This window comes from Macaca fascicularis, chromosome 1, assembly GCF_037993035.2.
Source record: "Macaca fascicularis isolate 582-1 chromosome 1, T2T-MFA8v1.1".
Classification (NCBI taxonomy): Eukaryota; Metazoa; Chordata; class Mammalia; order Primates; family Cercopithecidae; genus Macaca; species Macaca fascicularis.
The window spans coordinates 215899024-215922270 of NC_088375.1; the positions used below are offsets into that span (position 1 = coordinate 215899024).

General features: G+C 40.9%; 1 protein-coding gene across 24 annotated transcripts in view; it reads left to right on the forward strand.

The window, feature by feature from the left end:
• The window catches only part of UBR4 (ubiquitin protein ligase E3 component n-recognin 4), a 139632-nt gene that overhangs the window by 24599 nt on the left and 91786 nt on the right, over nt 1-23247 (forward strand). For all 24 annotated transcript variants that reach the window (XR_012425209.1, XM_015441762.4, XM_015441781.4 and 21 more), the window contains 21 exons: nt 330-447; nt 1633-1820; nt 2784-2943; nt 3063-3148; nt 7794-7963; nt 9268-9550; nt 10290-10425; nt 11989-12068; nt 12578-12706; nt 13401-13583; nt 13723-13848; nt 13936-14165; nt 16110-16231; nt 17467-17564; nt 18499-18656; nt 19453-19662; nt 20913-21014; nt 21320-21420; nt 21671-21869; nt 22240-22428; nt 22850-22913. Coding sequence is in view for 23 of the 24 variants with exons in the window: in XM_015441762.4 (XP_015297248.2) it covers nt 330-447; nt 1633-1820; nt 2784-2943; nt 3063-3148; nt 7794-7963; nt 9268-9550; nt 10290-10425; nt 11989-12068; nt 12578-12706; nt 13401-13583; nt 13723-13848; nt 13936-14165; nt 16110-16231; nt 17467-17564; nt 18499-18656; nt 19453-19662; nt 20913-21014; nt 21320-21420; nt 21671-21869; nt 22240-22428; nt 22850-22913 (3132 nt within the window). In the remaining variant the exon portion in view is untranslated. The remainder of the gene's footprint in view (nt 1-329; nt 448-1632; nt 1821-2783; nt 2944-3062; nt 3149-7793; nt 7964-9267; nt 9551-10289; nt 10426-11988; nt 12069-12577; nt 12707-13400; nt 13584-13722; nt 13849-13935; nt 14166-16109; nt 16232-17466; nt 17565-18498; nt 18657-19452; nt 19663-20912; nt 21015-21319; nt 21421-21670; nt 21870-22239; nt 22429-22849; nt 22914-23247) is intronic.

The following is a 23247-nucleotide window of genomic DNA, read 5'->3' on the forward strand; positions in this document are numbered from 1 at the left end:
ATTCTTAACGGGTTGAATCTATCCAAACATTTGAATCAGTTGTTGATGATCAGTTTTGTGATACATGTAGCTACTTGGTGATTTCTGATGATTGGCCTACTGAAGCAGAAGCATAGAGGACACTATGGAAACACTCGTTTTTTTCAGTTCTTGTCCACGTCTCTGGTTGGTAGTGTTTTTGTAGGATAAAGTGGTGAAAGTCCTTAAGGGAGCTATTAAGAGGCATACTTCTTGGATTTAGGAAAAAATAAAGAGATTTGGAGAAAGTTTTCATGTGGTGAATGAGATTAAGTAGGATGGCTCTGGTTGTGTAATTGTCATTTTCCTAGGCATGTGTCCTGCAGCGGCAGAGGAAGGGCTCCATGAGCAGTGATGCCAGCGCCTCCACCGACTCCAATACTTACTATGAGGATGATTTCAGTAGCACGGAGGAGGACAGCAGCCAAGGTAGGGGCCGCTCTTTTCTCTCTCCCAGAGATAAGCTATAGAGTGCAACAGGAGTGTTCTCAGCAGATTCCTGTAGTTTCCTGAACAAACAAAAGTTTCCATTTTGTTTTCACCTGCTTAGCCTGGACCTTGGTTTTATGTGCACTCAAAGATGACATGTTATTTAAGATCAAGTTGAGCTGTTGATGAATGAATGATGGACACAACTTTCAGCCAAGCCCGGGTTACTTTTCATTCCTTTCCCTCCAAAATCAGAAAACATCTCAGTTATTCCATATTTCTTCCTGTGTTGTCTCATTTTGTGACCTCTGCTCTAAGCTTTCTCAGTGAAACTCAAAAGGTCACATGTGAGGTGTTCGGTTTGGATGTTGTCTCAGTCATAGTTTAGGGAAGCTTGAGTAGAGAAACCTAATCCTGTTGTAGTGAACACACTGGCATGCCCTCCTGCCTTAGTTTGATGAGAGAGTAAATAAGGTAAGTACCTCAGATTCTTTCATAATCACGTTTGTGGGAACAATGTGAAATATGGAGGGAGACGTGATTCTTACCATCCTTTGATTTATGGTTGTTAAGGCAGGTATAAATTTGCTCTTGAAAATGTTTGGCTTGTTACCAGTTAAATAATGTGAAGTTGTTTCTCTTTCTTTGTTGGGCTCCTTAAAAAATAAATCGGCTGGGCGTGGTGGCTCACACCTGTAATCTCAGCACTTTGAGAGGCTGAGGCAGGTGGATCACAAGGCCAGGAGTTCGAGAGCAGCCTAGCCCATATGGTGAAACCCCGTCTCTACTAAAAATACAAAAATTAGCTGGGCATGGTGGCACCTGCCTGTAGTCCCAGCTACTCTGGAGGCTGAGGCAAGAGAATTGTTTGAACCCAGGAGGTGGAGGTTGCGGTGAGCCAAGATTGCGCCACTGCACTCCAGCCTGGGTGACAGAGTGAGACTCCCTCTCAAAAAAAAAAAAGAAAAATAAATCAGTTTTATTGGGGCATAATTTACATGGAATAAGGTGCTCTTATTTTATGTATGCATTTAGATGTGTTTTGATAAAAAAAATGCAACCTTGTAACCACCATCACAATCAGGATATCCTTGTGTTCCTTTTGACTTAAGCACTTTTAGGAAGCAGATGCACTAAAAACATTAAAAAAAAATTATTTTCGTTACTTTCTCTTTCTCTATTCAGACGATGACAGTGAGCCTATTTTGGGGCAATGGTTTGAGGAGACTATTTCTCCCAGTAAAGAGAAAGCAGCACCTCCGCCCCCTCCCCCACCTCCTCCACTGGAAAGTTCTCCTCGGGTTAAAAGCCCCAGTAAGCAGGCCCCTGGTGAGAAGGGCAACATTTTGGCGAGTCGCAAAGATCCTGAGTTGGTAAGAGTAGGTTTGTAAGGTTTAGGGGAAGTGGACATGGGGAACTAGGGGTATGAGAAGCAGATCATTTGAACTCAAACATTTTGTGGCTTGGATAACTGTAATGTTTAAAGATATTTTTGCTTAGGAGTTATATGTCTTGATTATTTGTCATTAAATATCTTGTGTGACTGTTACTGTTTCTTTACTGGCCTTTAGAATTAATCAGAAGTAGGTTTGAAACCTACTTCTGTCACTTACTGGCTTTGTGACTTTGGGCAAGAATCTGAAGTTTTTCCAGCCTTAGTTTTGTCTCCTATCATATGAGAGTGATTGTACCGGCATCTAAAGGTGTCGTGACATCTTAAAGAGAGACTGTTTGTAAAGTGCTTAGCGTAAGTCGGATACATCATAAGTGCTTGCTATGGTTGAACTGTTGGTTCAACTAGTATTGGTTATCTAGTAAGTGTCAGTCCCCATTCTGATGATGTGAGTCAGATATAATTCTTGCCTTCATATTTATAGCTTACAGTCTAGTCAAGGATGTGGACATAAAACATTTATATAATAATTCAATTTAATTTTAGTAGAGAAGAGGTAGGAATTCTATATATGTGTAATAATCATTAATATAGGCTTCAGGATTGAATATATCAGTAATGAATTGGAGCTGGACAAAGGACCTTAGGAGAACAAAAGAAATGGGTCAGTCTATGTGGAAATCCTGTTTTCATACACTGTTTTGTAACATCTGTTATATTAAACTGGAATACCATTTTGTGTAAGTAGAATTACATGGGAAAGAGAGACTCTCATAATGAAACTTAGGCCCACTGTAAGTGATTTAAAAAATCTGATTCTTTCATTCATTGTGTTTATTGCATGAGACCTCTGAGCATATTTTATTTTCGATTTGTAATCAGAGTTTAGAGGAACGCTGGGCTTATGACCCTGATAAGAACTTAGATTTTGTGTTCCTTTCAGTTCTTAGGTCTGGCTTCCAACATTTTGAACTTCATCACCTCTTCCATGTTGAACTCTCGGAACAATTTTATCCGAAACTATCTGAGTGTATCTCTTTCAGAACACCATATGGCCACCCTAGCCAGTATCATCAAGGAGGTAGACAAAGATGGACTCAAGGGTCAGTAGACAAGATATGTGCCTGGTGGATTTTTTTTCTCATGGAGTTTGGCTGTTGGCAGGGAGGTGTGGTGCATTCAATAGCTGCTTAAATAATTGACTTTTCTACTTATCTTCAAGGTTCATCAGATGAAGAGTTTGCTGCAGCTCTCTATCACTTCAACCACTCGCTGGTAACCTCTGACCTTCAGTCACCTAACCTGCAGGTTTGTGCGTGCTGTGACCATCTAAACAAGCGCTCATGACACCAGCTTCCATAGGCTGCAGCTCCAATTGTTTGTTTGTTTGTTTTTTTGAAATGGAGTCTTGCTCTGTTGCCCAGGCTGGAGTGCAGTGACACGATCTTGGCTCACTGCAACCTCCACCTCCCAGGTTTAAGCGATTCTCCAGCCTCAGCCTCCAGAGTAGCTGGGATTACAGGTGTGTGCCACCATGCCTGGCTAATGTTTGTATTTTTAGTAGAGATGGGTTTTCACCATGTTGGCCAGGCTGGTCTCAAACTCCTAACCTCAGGTGATCCACCCACCTCAGCCTCCCAAAGTGTTGGGATTACAGGCGTGCGCCACTGCGCCCGGCTTGTAGCTCCAGTTGTTAGGGAGCAGTTTGTCATTAAATCCCCTCCCTGGAAAGAGCGTTGAGAGGTGATTCTAATATGTCCCTGTGCCTTATATTTAGGATCATTTCCAGAAATAAAAAATATGTCCTTTATCTTAAGTCAGTAAGCTTAAAGAAAAGGAAAACCCACAAAAACAGAAACTCCTGATGATTATACTAGCAGAAAAGTGGACAAATACACAAGGAGGCAATTTATATGAAAATAAGTATAAGTGGTCAATAAACATAGGAAGAGTATTCAACACCCCTAGTAATTGAAGAAAGACAAAATGTGTGTTTTAAAAGAATCAATCAAATTATAGGAGATAGATACTGTCATATACACTTGTACTTGCAAACCCACCACCAAAACAAAATCTAGGACATTGATTGTGAACTTCCAATCTTGTGGTTCTCTCTCCCCACTGAAATAGCTGATGTCTTGAATCCTGCATCTCAGGTTCCTTATGTCCTTAGTCATATATGTATATGTATGTGTATGTATGTATATAATCTGTATTCCTTAAATTTAAAAAAAGTTTTAATATTTGCTTGTAGTTTTATAGCAAATGACATCATGCTCTATGTAATGTTTTCAGGCTCTCTCTTTTTTTCATGTAGTATGATATAGGACTGTATTGCCAAGATTCATCTATATTGTTATATATTTCTATAGTTCTTGTTTGGACAAATGTGTGATATTCAATTATGTTTGTGACTCAAAACCACAATGAGATACCACTTCACTTACACCCATTAGGGTGGCTATCATTAAATGGAAAGTAAGTGTTGGTGAGGATGTGGAGAAAGTGGAATTCTTGTTGCATTGCTGGTGGGAATGTAAAATGGTACAGTATCTATGGAAAATAGTGTGTCAATTCTGCAAAAAATTACATATAGAATTACTATATGGTGGCACGTGCCTGTAGTCCCAGCTACTCAGGAGGCTGAGGCAAGAGATCACTTGAACCTGGGAGTTTGAGGCTGTAGTGTGCTATGATTGCGCCTGCGAATAGCCTCTGTACTTTAGCCTGGGCAACACAGCAAGATCCCCATCTGCAAAAAAAAAAAAAAAATAGAATTACCATATGATCCAGCAGTTCTACTTATATACCCCAGAAGAAATGAAAGCAGGGGCTTGAACAGGTGTTTATCCACCCATGTTCATAGCAGTGTTGTTCACAGTAGCAGAAGGTGGAAGCAACCCAGGTGTCCATTGACATTTGAATGGATAAACAAAACATCCATCCCTACAATGAAAGTTGTACAGCCTTCAGAAGGAGGGAAAGTGTGACCCATGCTACAACATGGATGAACCATGAAGACATGATACTAAATAAGTCAGTCACAAGCACAAGTACAATGCTGTATGGTTCCACTTCAGAGGTACTTAGGTAGTCAAATTCATAGAGACAGAAAGTAGAATGCTGGTTGCCTGGGGCAGGGAGGTGGGAAAGTGGGGACTTGGTGTTTAGTGCGTACAGTGTTTCAGTTTGGAAAGATGAAAAAGTTCTGGACGTGGATGGTGGTAAGGGCTGCAGAATAATGTGCATGTACTTAATGCCACAGAACTGTTCATGTACAAATGGTTCAAATGGTAAATTTTATGATACTTTACCACACAAGAAAAGTAAAACAAAAATAGTGCTTGGTACCTAGTACTAATACCTACTAAATGTTAGCTCTCTTTATAATTGTATTATTGTTTAATATTATTGTTGCGGTTTCTTGTTTCATTTGTTCAATACATATTCATTGGGCACCTACTATGTGCCAGGTACTATTATAGACACTGAAGAGGTAAAGATAACTTGAATTGGTGTGGGATCATGAAAAAGGAGGGAGATACGGCACAGGACATTTAGCAGAGATCATGGGCCATTATTTGAATGGGGTGAAGAGCACGGAAAGGAAGGAGTCCTGGATATTACCCGAGTTTAAAACTCAAATGAAACTAGAAGGATGCTGTTGTCATTAATAGAGGTAGGAAAGTCAGGAAGGAGAGTTGGTTTGGGGGTAAGAGAGACTGGGTTTTATTTTGTTTATTTTTTTTAGAGGTAGGGATCTTACTATATCTCCCAGGCTGGTCTTGAACTCTGGGCTCAAGTAATACTCTTGCCCTCAGCCTTTTGGGACTATGTGTGTGTGCCACCATCCCCAGCTGGTTGGTCTTCCCTCCCTCCCTCCCTTCCTCCCTTCCTTCCTTCACCCCCCCACCCCGTCTATCCGTCTGTCTTCCTGATGGGGTTTTGCTATGTTGCCCAGGCTGCTCGAACTCCTGGCCCAAGTGATCTTACCACCTCAGTGTCCCATATAGCTAGGACTGTAGGTATGAGCCACTGTGCTCGGCCTAAGGTTTCAGTTTGACTATGAAGAAGTTTTGGGGTGCCAGTGTCTAGAAAATAGTTGGGAATGTGAGTGAAATTCAGGAATTAAATTGGGGCAGTTTTTGAGGTAATGAGAAACAGTAAGACTAGCAAGAGAGCTGAAGGCTGAGGCTGAACCCTCAGAAATGCCAGTATGAAAGAGGAGTGGAAGAAGGGAGGACTCGGCCAGAGTTCTGCTGCTAGATGGACTGTGGTGCAGTTTGACTTCTTAGAGAGTCAGTTACTTTATTTAGAGCTGAGAAGGAAGGATTGGGGTGGGAGCGAAAGACCAGGTTCCTGTGGCATGTTAACTAATTTTTGTGGCTCTGAGGCCTGAAAAACTGACACAAAGATGAAAAACAAGAGCTAAAAAAATAGCGTTAAAAAATAGCGTTATAAAGAATATGTGTTACTTATCCATATATATGGCTAGGTACACCCCTTGATTTGAACATTTAGATTTTTTTCCTGATTTTTCCATTATTAAAACTGTGCTACAGTTAGTATTTTTCATGTAGCTCAGGTAGGTTTTTTTTTTTAAATTGTTTCATCGAACTTAGGAAATTAAGAAGTTGTTTATGACTGTGTTGAGAACATGGTGTTGAGAATGGTGGTTAAGAACATGGTTTTAGAGGCCAGGTGCGTAGGCACTTTGGGAGGCGGGTGGATTGCTTGAGGCCAGAAGTTCGAGACCAGCCTGGCCAACATTGTGAAACCCTGTCTCTATTAAAAATGAAAAAAATTAGCCAGGCATGGTGGCACATGGTAGCATGTACCAGTAGCTGGTAATCCCAGTACTCAGGAGGCTAAGGCACAAGACTTGCTTGAATCCAGGAGGCAGAGGTTGCAGTGAGCCGAGATCGCGCAACTGCACTCCCGTGATCTCAGTGATGGAGTGAGACTCTCAAAACCAAAAAAGAACTTGGTTTTAGAGATAAACCTGGCTTTACCACTTAGAGACCTTAAAGCTTTGGTCATGTTCTTCACCTTCCCTCCTCAGTGACATGGAGCATATAATACTTCCTGTCTCTGCCTGGCACATCCTGTGTGACAATAAAGTACGCTCTGCGCTTAGCTCGACCTATGGTAACTGCTCTTGAGGCCGGCGACATTTTGCATAACATTCATTTTCAAGGAAGGGTCCTTGAGGATGTAGTGTAAAAATATAATTTAATTTGGCAGACTTAGAAATTTATCCTACATCCCACAGTAACCATGCTTTGTGTCTTCTGAAGCCAAATGAGAAAGCAGGCGTTTGTCTGGTTTTCCACTGGCATCCTGCTCAGTGTGTGTGTGTGTTTGAGAAGATAATTTGCAGCTTAGCTAACTGAGCTGAAAATGAAGCTCATTTGAAAGACATGCTCCACCTGGAGGTAAAGAACAGCCTTGTTGAGTTCTGGGCTTTCAGATCTCATAGGCAGAATTTCTCTGCCAATACAGCGAATCTCTTAAGTTGTTGGATCTTCCCCTTTTGGGTGTTATTTGTATTATGTAACTGATTATTAAAGAAAAACTATTAGCTATTATAGTTGCTCAAGAAGTTTGCTTTCAAAGGCAACAACTTTTCATGTTTTGTCCCTTTACAAAATTATCCCAATTCTAATATCTCAATGCTTTTCTCCTTTTTCAGGAGCCCATATCTGACACTCATTAACTATAAATGTTAATGAGGTTAGATCAGTAAATTTTCATTTATGTTTTTCTCATTTGTTGACCTAAATGATCTTTATCCAAACTATTCCAAAATCTGAATTTCTGGGTCCTTCTTTCTTTAAAATATTCTGTCCAATACTAAAACAAACAAACAAACAAACATTTGAGAACATGAGTAACCTTTTGACTTTATCCTATATCTGTTTCCTAATGTTGGGTTCCATGTCTTTCTTGTCAGAACACACTGTTGCAGCAGCTAGGAGTGGCTCCTTTTTCTGAGGGCCCTTGGCCCTTGTACATTCACCCTCAAAGCCTCTCTGTGCTTTCACGCCTCCTGCTCATCTGGCAACATAAAGCCAGTGCTCAAGGTGACCCTGACGTCCCTGAATGCCTTAAAGTTTGGGACAGGTAAGATGCCTCCAAGAGAAGGTCTGTAGAGGTTATTTCCTTTTTTATTTGTTTGACTTTGTAGTTAATCTGTGGCTTTGATACATTGCTGTAATGATAATGTTTAGAGTGGGAAGGGTAGAAGAGGGATGGAGTTGGAGATGTGCTGTTAAAAAAACAAGTATGTCAACTTTGGTCTGGAAATAAAGTCTCCCTGTAGCACATGGCGGATTTGGTTATAATTATTAGATGGAACTACAATCTTGAACAGAACCAATTTTATCCTGATCTGTTTTTTTTTAAAGACAAGCAGGGAAGCCAACTCTGTCCTTGGTTATTTTGCTTTCAACATGAAGCCACTTAGGGGGACTTGCAGTCTTTTTTGGACAAATTTTAAAGAATTTTTTTCCTTGGGGGAAGCTCAGATTAATCATCTAAATCCGCTTTAGATGGACCTGTATTTGCCATTTTTGTTTACATGGTTAGAAGTCTTCAAAGCAGTTTGTTTTCCTAAAAGGCTTTGCTTTCTTTTCCCCATTCTAGGATCAAATAGCTCTAATGCTGGATTTTAGAAATCATAAACCTCCTTGAATGCCAAAGACTCACTATATTTTTCCTGGTGGAATCTTGCAAAAAGGCTGAGAGGGTAGAGGGGTGCAATGAGGGAAACCCTTGTTAAACACACAAATCTCTTTCCTAATATTAAACCACAAATCTCTTTCCTAATAGCCAAAGGCAGTAGAAACATTTGGTTACATTCATTCCTTTTTTGCATAAAAGCTCTTCTGACAAGTTCTCTGAATAGTATACTTTCTTTTTTATTGCTTTATAGTCTATTGAGTTATTTTTTACTATTATCATGCAGTGATTTTTAACCTGTAGTATAAACTCTCAAAACTAGAATTAAATGATAGAATCAAAGTATAGGGAAAAGTAATTGAATTAGTTTTACCTGTCCAAGTTTATTAATCAGAAAGGAACAATAGCAGCATTTTTGGGGGGAGCTTGTAGTACTTTTCACGGTCACAAATGACAGGGTGGGCATTAATATGCCTGTGTTAAGGCTTGCCTCAAGCGATCCTCCCCTCGACCTCCCCAAGTGTTAGGATTATAGACTGAGCCATTGTGCCTGGCTGGCCAAGTCTGACTTTTTTTAGCCAAAATTTAGTTTCTCTCTTCTCTTTACCATTTAGCCTTTTTTTCTTCCTTAATTTGTTATCTTACTGCCTAGGTTTAGGAAATTTAACTCTTCTAATGCTTGACATTATAACTCTTGGAGAATGCTCTTTTCCCCACCAGACATAGTCATCTTTTCTCTCTGGTAGGTTTTTGTCTACAATGAAGCAGAATGCCCTGCAAGGCGTGGTGCCCAATGAGACAGAAGATTTGAATGTAGAACACCTGCAGCTGCTCCTCCTCATTTTCCACAACTTCACTGAGACAGGCCGGCGGGCCATATTGACGCTTTTTGTCCAGATCATCCAGGAGTTGAGCGTCAACATGGATGCTCAGATGCGCTCCGTGCCACTCATCTTGGCTCGCCTCCTTCTCATCTTTGATTATCTGCTTCATCAGTACTCCAAAGCCCCTGTGTATCTGTTTGAGCAGGTACAGACCGACACATTCTTTTTTGCTTCACTGTTATTGAGAAGTTAATTCTTCTCAATGGTTACCATGATCCATAGCCCAAATGACCTAAATAACCTGCTCACTTTAGATTTCAAGTGTTGGGAGGTTGGTGGGTAGGATTAGGAGAACCACTGAGACTTGTAGTTGATGTTTAGCCTAAGTGATAAGTGTAGATTACTTGATTTGATGCATTTTTAAAAAGTGGAATGTAGGCTGTGTTCAAAGGCGTTCTTCCATGAATTGCCCTGCTCTACCTGTGTCTGATGCAGTGCCCTGAGCATCGGCCCTCAATGAGTATTTCTTAGTGGTTGAATGACAGTCAAGTAGTAACTTTTATGGATTGGTAAATTCCTTTGTTGTAAGGATCCAAAATGAGAATAGGAGGTCCGTTCAAACTTAACTGTGTTCAGCATTTCTTAAAATGTTTCATTGAACACTAGTCCCTTTATGTTCCACCAAAAATTGCATTCCAAAAGTAGTCGCAGAAAAATCTTTAAATTTTTATTTTGGTTTATGAGTTTCCCAGGCTTTGATATACCAAGCTATTATCATACCTGAGTGAAAAGCTGAATGGTGCCCAATAAAACAGAATATTTGAATGTAGAATACCCACATTCAGACTTCCAAGATTTAGTGTACCGAGCTATTATCATGCCTAAGTGAAAAGCTGAATGGTGACTGTGTATCTTTCTTAATTTCAGTATTTGTGTTTTAAAAGGTACAGCATAACCTGCTAAGTCCTCCTTTTGGGTGGGCAAGTGGATCCCAGGACAGCAACAGCCGCCGGGCAACCACTCCTCTCTATCATGGGTTCAAAGAAGTAGAAGAAAACTGGTCTAAGCATTTCTCATCAGGTCAGAAAGAAGATTGTCAGTAGGAAACTGACTTACTGGTTCTCACTGGCGGGGTTGAATTAGAAGCTTGGAGACTCTTGGAGGATCTTTGGTCATTTGCTTTAGTGTAATCCCTATGGATGGCAAATCACCTATGGATTAAAACATTTCAGAAATGGACTCCCACATAACCTACATTTATTTATTTTTTTAAAATTGAGGCCAGGGACTGTGGCTCATGCCTGTAATCCCAGCACTTTGGGAGGCAGAGGCTGGCAGATCATTTGAGGTCAGGAGTTCGAGACCAGCCTGGCCAACATGGTGAAACCCCATCTCTACTGAAAAAATACAAAAAACATTTAGGCAGACTTGGTGGTGCCTGCCTGTAATCTCAGCTAGTCTGGTGGCTGAGGCAGTAGAATCACTTGCACCAGGAAGCAGAGGTTGCAGTCAGCTGAGATTGCACCACTGCGCTCCAACCTGGGCAGCAGAACAAGACTCTATTTCAAGGAAAAAAAAAATTGAGGCTGAGAATGGTGGCTTATGCCTGTAGTCCCAGCACTTTGGGAGGGCAAAGTGGGAGGATCGCTTGAACCCAGGAGTTTGAGACCAGCCTTGGCAACATCGATCCCATCTACCAAAAATTATTTTAATAAGTAGCTGGGCATGGTGGCACGTGCCTGTGGTCCCAGCTGTTTGAGAGGCTAAGGTGGGAGGATCATTTGAGCTTGGGAGGTTGAGGTTGCAGTGAGCTGTGATCACGCCACTGTACTCCAGCCTGGATGACAGAGTGAGACCCCTGTCTCAAAAAAAATAAAAACTAAAAAATAAATTGAGACACAAGAAATCAGAATCCTGGTGTCTGGCCATGGGGTACAGTATATGGATTCTTGCCACTCTGTGTGATTAATTTTCCTCATTTTCCCTTAGAGTTGTGGTTCTAATGTACAGCTAAATTTCATTTTGGGTCTTGGTGACATGCTGGTCTGAAACTAATGTGAACATGAGATTATCTCTAGTGTTTCTCTCATATAGCAATTGTCTGTTCTTTGGATGAGGTATTTCTTGTGTGTATTTTTAATGTGCGTTTGTGCTTATCCTGAGGATTATTAGATGTTAAGTGTATTTTGTGGAAACTTTTGTGAAACCTTAGTATGAGCTTACTGTTCTCTCTTACTATTTGATGTTAGGGAAACAGCATGTAAGTTTAATGTGTTCAGACTAATGACATAATTTGTTGATTGATTTGATTCTAGAGCACCCTACTTAACTCTTAGAGCAATTGTTCTCAATGGGTGATTTTGTCCCCTCCCCTCCAGGACATTTGGCAATGTCTAGAGATATTTTTGGTTGTCATAACTGGGGGTGCTACTGGCATTCAGTGGGTAGAGGCCAGGGCTGCTGTTAAATCACCTAGAGTGCACAAGATGGCCTCCCATAGCAAACACTTATCTGGCTCCAGATGTCAATATTGTTAAGGTTGGGAAATCTTGTTGTAAAGTATTTTCTGAGTTTTTATGTTGCATACTAGTTAGACAGAGTTAAGAATGAGACCATTCTTTTAATCAGCACATTACTTTTCAGACGCTGTCCCACAACCCAGATTCTACTGTGTCCTGTCCCCAGAAGCCTCAGAGGATGATTTGAACCGACTTGATTCTGTGGTACTAGGAATTTTAAAACTGCATTTTATATGTGGGTCAGATGGTTTTCCACCAGAATCAGCCTACTGGGGGGAAAGGGAATAACTGACTTTTTATAGTCAGGAAATGTGGTCTGTGTTACGATTTGAGCTCATTCTAATAGGAAAATGTTACTTGGATATTTATTTGTTGGGTGCACTTTTGCTGTGGGGGTCGTCCTTGCTGGATTGGCACCTCTGGCCCTTGATTTTTGAAGACAATCTTTGTTAGTGTTTTTCACATGCAAGTATTTTAATGGACAAAAATAATTGCCTTACTCTCTCATTCTAATGCCTGCAGTTGTGTGCTCACAATAGCTTGCAAACTGTGAGCACCATCCCAGAATGGGAATCTGCTCCAAGGAGAAATTAATGAGTATGATTTGATGGGATATTTTGTCAATCATGAGGATAAATGATAGTGCATAGGCAGTAGGAAAAAATACTTTAAAAATAAAGAAATGATTGTCTGTCTTTCTTTCTTTATGTCAGGCATGTGACGTCCTTTTCTCCAAGCTTGTCAAGTATGATGAGCTTTATGCTGCACTGACAGCCCTGCTTGCAGCTGGGTCCCAGCTTGATACAGTTAGGAGAAAGGAAAACAAGAATGTAACAGCCTTGGTAAGATGGTGGAACCCTGGGAAGTCTTTGGGTTGTGTTTGATCATTGATCATTTCTATCAGAAATTTTCTTCTGAGATGTAATCAGTTTATTGAATATTAATTTGCAAAACTGACTGATTCTTCAGTATTTCTAGGTAGTTTGGGTAGCTATGTTCACCTTAAAGAGAATTTAATCAGCTTTTGCGTTTTTTTTGGTTACCACTGAGAGAACTGTAATTTAAGAATTAGTGGTCCCCCCCAAGTGCCATCTCTCCTGTGAATACTGGTTGATGTGTGATATTGAAAGCCTCAAGCCTGATATTTTTCTGTGGCTCTGTTAATGTGTCTCTATACTTCTAGAAGCAATTCCAAGCCACAAAAATGAACAGCTGATTGCAGGTCTGCTAAACAGAATGTCCTGCCCTCTTTTGGTTAATTGGTAAATTATTAGGGAGCCAAAGTTGTCTTGGAATAGCCTTTTTGGTCTGTGAAATGTGCAGAATATGGAACAAATTATTTGTATGTGTGTTCTGCCATTTTCTGGTAGGTGCACTCTCTATAAAGATCTGGAGAATGGACTTGGGGGCCAAATGTCAATTTAAAATCAGGACTCTACACAATTCTTAAAAGTTGCATTTGGAGCAGTTTGTACTGTGAGGGAGATCTTGAGGCAATACCAAGTGCTACCTCTATGCTCCTTTTCCTTTCTCCAGGAGGCCTGTGCCCTTCAATATTACTTCTTGATACTATGGAGGATCCTAGGAATTTTACCACCATCAAAGACTTACATTAACCAGCTATCCATGAACTCACCTGAGATGAGCGAATGTGACATCTTGCACACTCTGCGATGGTCTTCTCGGCTCCGGATCAACTGCTATGTCAACTGGATAAAGGTAACACAGAGCTTGCTGCTAAGACTATTCAAAGCCAGAGTGCTTTGTGCTTTCTGAAGCTTTTAAATTTGAAGATGATGAAAGCTTTGGACTCTGCCTATATTGATCTCCTAAACACTTTTTCTTGCTGTCCAAATAGGATCACCTTATCAAACAGGGAATGAAGGCTGAGCATGCTAGCTCGCTCCTAGAACTGGCATCCACAACCAAGTGTAGCTCAGTGAAATATGATGTTGAAATAGTAGAGGAATACTTCGCTCGACAGGTATGCAGTATTGGAGCCTAAATGATAGAACTTGGTTTCTACCATAGCCTTTTGCCACAACTAATTATATTTTGCATATTTTTAAAGATCTCATCCTTCTGTAGTATCGACTGTACCACCATCTTGCAGCTGCATGAAATTCCCAGTCTGCAGTCCATCTACACCCTTGATGCCGCCATCTCAAAGGTCCAGGTCTCTTTGGATGAGCATTTTTCTAAGATGGCTGCTGAGACTGATCCTCATAAGTCGTCTGAGATTACCAAGAACCTACTTCCAGCCACGCTGCAACTCATTGATACCTATGCATCGTTCACCAGGTGTGGTGAACTGCCTGCCCAGAGATGCACATGCACTCTGCACTCTGTGCAAATCCCCAAGTGACTCAGAATTTGATGTTTTTCCCTTTCGTCAGCTTAGGGTTTTTTCCCCCATGGTATAATGCTTTCTTCTCTAGTATGAAGGGGTGCTTGATGAGGGAATTTTCAAATAGTGCAGGAGGAGTCAGGAGGAAGTTTAATGTCTATAATTCTTTAAATATTTTGTACCATTTTACTTACAGGATACAGAGAAAGGTAATGTAATTTTTCTAAATACTGTCATTTTTCTTATTAACTGAGTTAAAGCTCCTTAAGTGCTCTTTATTTATTGTTATTAAAGAAAATTTTTTTTTGAGGTGAAGTCTTGCTCCTGTTGCCCAGGCTGGAGTACAGTGGTACGATCTTGGCTCACTGCAACCTCCACCTCCCAGGTTCAAGCGATTCTCCTGCCTCAGCCTCCGGAGTAGCTGGGATTACAGGCATGACCACCACGCCCGGCTAATTTTTGTATTTTTAGTAGAGATGGGGTTTCACCATGTTGGCCAGGCTGGTCTCAAATTCCTCACCTCGGGTGATCCATCCGCCTCGACCTCCCAAAGTGCTGGGATTACAGGCATAAGCCACTGCGCCCGGCCTTTAAATGCTCTTTAAATGTCATGGTATGTACTTGGAGAAAAACATTTCTGAATGAGTTAGAACTTATTTCAAATTCAACTCTTTCTATGACAAACACTGTAGACTTGCATGCCCTGTAGACTTTGGTCTGTATGATGTTTAAATATTTTAGAGTTAATTTCAGTATATAAAATTAGGAGATTATTCACATGTCTAGATTTCTGGCTTTGCTTAATTTGGAAGAACTGGCAAAACTGGGCCTGACTTACTTCCGAAACAACAGTAACAGACTGGAGCTGAGAATTAGTTCCCTTTGCAGCAGTTTTCACAGAGCTCTCTCAAGCTTATTTACTTTATCTGGTCCCTGTAGGATCTCAGTGTTCACTCCTGTTCTATGGGGCTTTTTTTTTTCAGATGTAGTCTCGCTCTGTCGCCCAGGCTGGACTGCAGTGGTGCGATCTCAGCTCACTGTAACCTCCGCCTCCTGGGTTCAAGTGATTCTCCTCAAGTTTCCCGAGTAGCTGGGATGACAGGCGCATACCACCATACCTGGCTAATTTTTGTATTTTCAGTAGATGTGGGGTTTCTCCATGTTGGCCAGGCTGGTCTCGAACTCCTGACCTCAGATGATCCACCTGCCTCAGCCTCCTGAAGTGCTGAGATTACAGGTGTGAGCCACCTCGCCCCGCTCTGTGGGCTTTATGCTGCCCTAGATCTTTGTCGTACTTAACTAACCTTGTCTCTTAGTGTGACTGCCTTACAGAAGATAGAGGGCCGTTGTTTGAGGCAAATTTTTTGAACAAATATGTATGGCTGCTACGTGCCACGTACTTTTCTAAGTGCTAGGGTTATGGCAGTGGCCAAAGCACACCAAGTCATTGCCCTCTGGGAATTTACAGGCTGTAATCTGGCCTGCTATGCCAGTGTTTTCCACACTGAGCTGTTAATGTTTCTGGCCAAGTAAGCTTGCAAAATGTTGGAAAACAGTTTTTTTGTTTTGTTTTGTTTTAAAAAATAAAGTATTCAGAGCCTTTACTAGATACCTTGTCAATCTTCTGAGGTGGAGGAGGAGAATAGATATAGTATTCATTGTTTCTCAGGCTTGTTTGTCAGGCAGTTAAGGTTTGGAGATTTTTTGGGAGCATTTCAGAGGAGGGGACATTCTTTGGGAAACGATTACCCATGAGACCAGGAAGAAGCAGGCACTATCAACTATATTAAATAGATAGGAAACTGAGAGAGAGGATTTTCAGCCAGTCTAGGCCTAGTTTTTCCTAACTGGTGGAATTAGATTCCTATGGCTTCACTTTCCCCCTATTTTTACCCCAGAGCCTATTTGCTGCAGAACTTTAATGAAGAGGGAACAACTGAGAAACCTTCCAAGGAGAAACTGCAAGGCTTTGCTGCTGTTTTGGCTATTGGCTCTAGTAGGTGCAAGGCAAATACTCTGGGTAAGTGAATGAATGTGCTTTTGAATAATGTTACTACAACAGCTACTACTGCTAGTACTACTACTTCTCTCCCTTGGTGCCTACTGGCATTTACTGCTTATTGGAGCCTTTTTGTGTATCAAGCATTTAGGTAGGTTTGTCTGTTTTGCTCTTCACAGTAACCCTATGAAGTGTTACTTTGATCCCCATTTTACTCATTAGAAATTAGGTCTAGAGAAGTTACTTGTCCAGAATCCTGCATCTTGCAAGTGATGGAGCTGGGATCCAAACCAGGATCTGTTGGTTCTAAAACATAAGGCTATTTTGTCTTTAGCACAGATCTTTGCTCCCCTCCCCTCCCTTTCCCTCCCCTCCTCTCTTCTCTCTTCTCTCGGCAGAGTCTTACTCTGTCGCCCAGGCTGGAGTGCAGTGGTGCTATCACAGCTCACTGCAGCCTTTACCTCCTGTGTTCAAGCAGTCCCCCTGCCGCAGCCTCCCAAGTAGCTGGGATCCTAGGTACATACTACCATACCTGTATAATTTTTAAATTTTTTTGTAGAGATGAGGTCTTGCTATGTTGCCCAGGCTGGTGTTCTTTTTATTTAGAGGGGATAGGAGGATTAGCAAGCTAGTACTTTTGTGCCCGGAAATAATCTCTTTGCTGGGTTAGGAATGATCTGGTAGAAATTTAGGGTGGAAAAATCAAAGGGCTTGATTGGAGTTAAGTACAGTAGTTACCCTTTAAAATTTACAACCGTTTGTATTTTCCTTAATTTCAAGCTTTAAATATTCATTTAACATTCAGATAGTCTCACTTTGTACTGCTGCATTGAGTGCTGTTCTTAATGTATGTTATGATCCCTGCCCTTAAGATTTGTCTTAAAGAGAAAAGAGATCAAGAGAAAAGTGACACCTATTTATAGAAGGGGAGCAGATGTTTAATGGTGATTTCAGTCTGACTTGCAATGATTCACCCTCACTTCGCATCTTATTTTCAGTTGTCGTCTTTACTTGCAAGATTAGAAAGTGAATATGATGGGAAATGAAAACCTTACAATTGAGAGTGTTAGCTATTAAGCAATTAACTGGTTCTTGGAAATAGTACTGCTATTGAAATATCCATCTAAGCTATCTTACTAATTATTTTGACAGCCTGGGCTGTACTGTTTCTGTCTGCATTTGGGCTTGGCTTTTAAAATGCTCTGTGTCATTCCTTCTTTCTTGTGATGATTCCTTGTCCTTTCTGTTGCCTCCAGGTCCGACACTGGTTCAGAATTTGCCATCGTCAGTGCAGGCTGTATGTGAGTCCTGGAACAACATCAATACCAATGAATTTCCCAATATTGGATCCTGGGTGAGTCCCTGTCTGTTCCAGGGGTAGAACTACTGAGTGCTAGTCATTCTGTCTTTTGTTCTTAAGCCTAAAGGAATTAGGCTTAAACTAGCTACCAAGAGATCTTCATATACTGCAGTAATATTGGCTATGGCTGAATCAATAATCAATGCATTTAATCACCTAGTTGGTTCTCATATGGCTTTTTGCTTATAAGTTTGTGTTATCAGAAGACAAACCATTTTATTTATTTGAGCCTCAGTTTCTTCACCAATTGAATGTTGGACTGTGACGATTCAGTGTATTGAATGTTAAGTGCCTAGCATATTACCTGGCACATGAATTCCCAATACATGTTAACTCTGTTTCCTTTGTAGGTTATATGTCAGGAACCTGCTCCTTTTGTAACAGTTTTACAGGGTCACTTTTAGCTTCTCTAGGCTTTTAAATACTACTGAGTCTTCTGTCAGTTTACTTGCTCTTTGTATATCCTCTGCTCACACTGCCTCTATTAACAGATTATTCGCTTACTGAAGTTCTTTTGAAAAGCTAAATATTATAGTCTTGTTATCCCTGCTTTACGATCGTGACCTCTGTTTACACCACCCAGAGCTTTAGTAGAGACCAGATGCATTGCAAAATCCAGTTCCTTCTCAGTCATTATAGATAAACGATAGTTTTACTTTAAATATAGTGCGTTATATTATACTCAAATCATTTGAAAGTGGTATTGGATATTCATTGCATTTAACTGTTAACTTTGTACTAATTGAAATTTAACTGCTTCCTTTTCTGTACCCCACTTCTCTTCCCAGCATGAATAACAGTGTATACTGAGTAAGGCTATTGTTTACAAACGTCAGTGGGGTCTTAGTTTATATCAGTTTTTCTCCATGTGAGAATTTTTTCCAGGGTAGATGGTCTATCCATTTACATCTGCTTTGCTTCCTTTCAGCGCAATGCCTTTGCCAATGACACCATCCCTTCAGAGAGTTATATCAGTGCAGTGCAGGCTGCACACCTGGGGACTCTCTGTAGCCAAAGTCTGCCCCTGGCTGCTTCCCTGAAGCACACCCTCCTCTCACTGGTCAGGTTGACTGGAGATCTTATTGTGTGAGTATCTACTACATAGCCCCAAGGACTCTACGTCTGTATTCTATTGTGGTTAAAGAGGGACAGTGAGAGTTTTATAACTATGTAGTAATGCTTTCTTGTATACTTCTTTAGCAAAGAGTACCTGTTGTTTTAAAGTGTGAACACTTACCCAGAGTGATTTTTTAACTTAGATCTGAAAGACAACAGAGTACTTCCTCCTTTCTGTAGTATTTTTCAGAAAAGGCTTGCTGGCTTTAAGACATATTGCAATTTGGAGATGTCTTGGGTTTAAATTTTAAAGTGATAGTGACAGATTATTTGATAATGTTTCTCCAGAATCATAGTGGGATAAATTCCACTATTGTAGGAACCAGGTCAGGCCAATGGAGGGACTACTTTGTCTTCTTATACATAGGTAACAGGTAAAGTCTCATATCATATTGCCCTAAAAGTGATCCAGGTTCCTGGCAGTTCTTCTGGAAGGCTTGTCTGGAATGGAATACTTGCTTTGGTTTCAGTTAATTTTCTTTGTTGAATATTAGAAAATGCAGCTCATTAATTTGACATTTTAATAAATGGATTTTTCAAGTGAAAATGATTTTTATTTCTGATAAAATAATGAAAAAGAATAATATGAGATTGTATGATGATACCTGTGTATAAAATAGCTATCATGAGAAAAAGACTGTAATAAAGGTCCTTGCGCAATTCCCCTTCCCCTCTCCCCTGGCAAATAATTGAATTACCCTGTCCTTGCTTTGCAGCTTTTTGAAGGAGTGTGTTCACTAACTCGATTTCATTTTCTTTGCTAAAGTTGGTCCGATGAGATGAACCCACCACAGGTCATTCGGACCCTGCTACCACTTCTTTTGGAATCAAGCACTGAGAGTGTTGCTGAGATCAGTAGCAACTCCCTGGAACGTATCTTGGGCCCTGCTGAGTCTGATGAGTTCTTGGCTCGTGTTTATGAGAAGCTGATCACTGGTTGTTACAACATTCTGGCCAATCATGCAGATCCTAACAGGTGAGCTTGATGGAGAACAGTCAGGTTTCCTGTGACCTACTGCTACTATCAGTGAAATGTACCAACACTGCTGCCTTTAGGTCATTAATTAATAGCTTACTGTTTTTGTGTGTGTGTTTTTTTTATTCTGAGATATGGTCTCGCTCTGTCGCCCAGGCTGGAGTGCAGTGGGGCTCACTGCAACCTCTGCCTCCAGGGCTCAAGCAATCCTCCTACCTCAGCCTCCTGAGTATCTGGGACTACAAGTGCATGCCACCATGCCCAGCTGATTTTTTTTTTTTTTTTTTGTGGTAGAGATAGGTTTTGCCATGTTGTGTAGACTGGTCTTGAACTCCTGGGCTCAAGTGATCCTCCTGTCTTGACCTCCCAAAATGCTGGGATTACAGGCGTGAGCCACCACACATGGCCAGCTTATTGTTATTTGTGTTTTTCAGCAGAAAATTCTGTACTTGTGTGCATTCTGCATTAATATGGAAATATGTGAAGAGTTTTTTGGAGTCCTTTTTTGCGATTAATTCTTAGGAATAGACATTAAGAAAATGGAAGACTTAAATGTTTAGATTTGGAGACTTAAAATTGTTTTTAATGATTATCAAGTGCTGCTCTGGTTCTGATGAGATGTACAGAGGAGCTCACTGAAATTCGTTTCTAAAATTTGGTGATCGTGCCACTGAAATGAGTGTGGAATGGGCAGTCCCACAGCATAGCTGTACCTTGGTAGTTTAGGCCACATTGCTGTAGATGAGCTGTAAAGAAAATTCTGTTTCCTTTTCACCCCACTGAGAATTATACAAATGAAGGTGCCACATGTTGGAATTTCCTGTCTCTTTGTTGTTGAGTAGTCCAGATTTTCATCAAGGATTCCTTTTATTCCCTTTCTCCTCTTTTCTTTTTCTTTTTAACAGATAAATAATTCCAGACACTTTTAGCTGTGTGGAAATGATTTGTCCAAAGTGTCTTTTTCCCTAAATCACTGGCAGATCTGGATTAGGACCAAGTTTTAGATGCCTTTCCTGTTCAATTTCCTAGGAAAGAGGATAGAAAAATAAAGTTGAGAGGCTGCTATTAATTCAGTAAATGTGTATTGAACACCTACTTTGTGCCAGGCTTTATGTTAAGCTTTGCCAAAACAAAATTGGACATTGCCATCAAGGTCAAACAGGCAAACTTTGGATTTTAATAAATCACCATGAGGAGGACATTGAAACAGGTCTTAATACTGGTGGTTAAGTTTTCCATTTGATCCTCAGTGGACTGGATGAATCCATCCTGGAGGAATGTCTCCAGTACTTGGAAAAGCAGCTGGAAAGCAGCCAGGCCCGTAAAGCTATGGAGGAGTTTTTCTCTGACAGGTGAGCCGTGTTTTGCTTTATTCCGTAAATATTTTTTGAATGCCTCTTGAAAGTAAGGAGCTATATATGTTGATTTAGGTACTTATTATCAGCAATATTTAAGGCCTGTTTAGGTGTCTGCACTTTGGGGAGTTAACTGCTGACTCCTTGGGGTTATTGGTGAGGGGGTTAATTTCATGAATGCTTTGTGTCATTGACTCATAAGTGGCCATTTTCCCCAGAGGAGATGAGATTGTGAAGAAAGGATGCTTTTTATGTGAGGCTTTAATGTGATTCTTCCATTTTTCTCCCCTCCTGCCTCCCAGTGGAGAACTTGTACAGATCATGATGGCAACAGCCAATGAGAACCTCTCTGCTAAATTCTGTAACCGAGTTTTGAAATTCTTCACCAAACTCTTCCAGCTGAGTGAGTGACAGCTTTTAGTAATCTTCTTATGGGAACTTTGATGTCCGGCAAATACTGTGCATATCTTCTGCCTGAGTTTAACTATAGCATGAAAATGCTAACAAGTGGAGAGAATCCCTCAGAGAAAGTTTGGAAGGAAGTTGAAAACTTGCTTTGAAGCCATTTCTCCTCTTCCTGGCTCACAATTTGCCCCTTCTTTCCCTTCCTCTTGCCCTTCTTTATTGACCCTGGCCTCTTGTTCTGCTCCTAGCTGAGAAGAGCCCTAACCCAAGCCTGTTGCATCTCTGCGGCTCCCTGGCACAGCTGGCCTGTGTGGAGCCTGTGCGCCTGCAGGCCTGGCTCACCCGCATGACTACATCACCCCCAAAAGATTCTGATCAGCTGGATGTAATTCAGGAGAATCGGCAGCTGCTGCAGTTACTGACCACATACATTGTTCGGGAAAACAGGTAGAACAACTGTCTACCTGTTCATTTCTGTCGTGTTTCCCTAGCAACCCCAGAAATACGTTGATATTTGCAGTTATCTTTTCTTCAGGCACCAGTCTTAGCTTTTTCAACATTTTCATATCTACCTCTTTCTAGACTCAAGGATTCTAGTGTATGTAGCTCCTTGATTTTTTTCCCATGGAAAAACTTGGAATGACTTGGCCTGTTAGTTACAACCTGAATGAAATGTTTTATGCTCTACTAGCCCAAGTCCAAAACTGGGATTGGTATTGTAGTTATGTATTTAATGTTTAATTTAAAACTTCTTTTATAACACACAGAATGAGATTCCTGTTGATTATTCACCAACTTGCTCTTTCTTTTCTCCTAGCCAAGTTGGGGAAGGTGTGTGTGCTGTTCTTCTGGGCACCCTGACTCCCATGGCAACAGAGATGCTGGCCAACGGTGATGGGACTGGCTTCCCTGAACTTATGGTTGTGATGGCCACTCTGGCCAGTGCAGGCCAAGGTGCTGGTCACCTTCAGCTTCATAATGCTGCTGTGGATTGGCTGAGCAGATGGTAAGATGCTGAAATTGTATCTGTAGGTTACAACATTGATCTTGGAGAAGTGGGTTACTTTCTTTATAGCTCAAAGTGAGTATAGAAGAAATTTGAATCTCTGCCCTTTTATTGGAGTTTGGGGTACGGGTAGCAAATAGCTCTGTTCACTTTAGACTTCGTCTTCATCATTTTCTTAGTAGAGTTTCCTATTCATTGTTCCCAAGAGAACTCTTGGGGAAAGTATGCCAAGTGTTAACGATAATTCTAAGGCCAGAGCACCCCAAGCTATGTAACTATATAGTACTTATGGAGTTTTTTAAGAATGCTTCTGCTTCCCAGTGTCCTCAGATTGATTCAAAGTTAATAAAGATGCTTCATTTCTTTGGTTTCTTAGATGATTTTTTGTCTCCTCTTTCCCCTCTTTTTTTCTTTGGGACAGCAAGAAATATCTGTCACAGAAGAATGTGGTTGAAAAACTGAATGCCAATGTAATGCATGGAAAGGTAAGAAAAGTGAGGAATGACAATGGGGGGTAAAAAGAAAGATGATTCTCACCTCTGTGGTCAGGTGGAAGTCTCTTGTTCCTATTGAGTTCTGTGCCCGGCTAGCCTACCAAGGATAAGGCTGATAATCTCGAAGATCTAGAAGTGTGTAATTGCTAACTGTGTGCCTTTAGGCATCTTTTGGCTGGCAAGAAGTGATGGGAAGGAAATATACTGGTAAATAAGCAGACAGAATCTTTCTTAAAACGTAGAGTTCCTGCCATCCTAAGATACTGGAATGTTATGGGAAAGTGTCTCCCTGCTCAGGCCTTGGAACTGTGCCACTCTGAGTCAG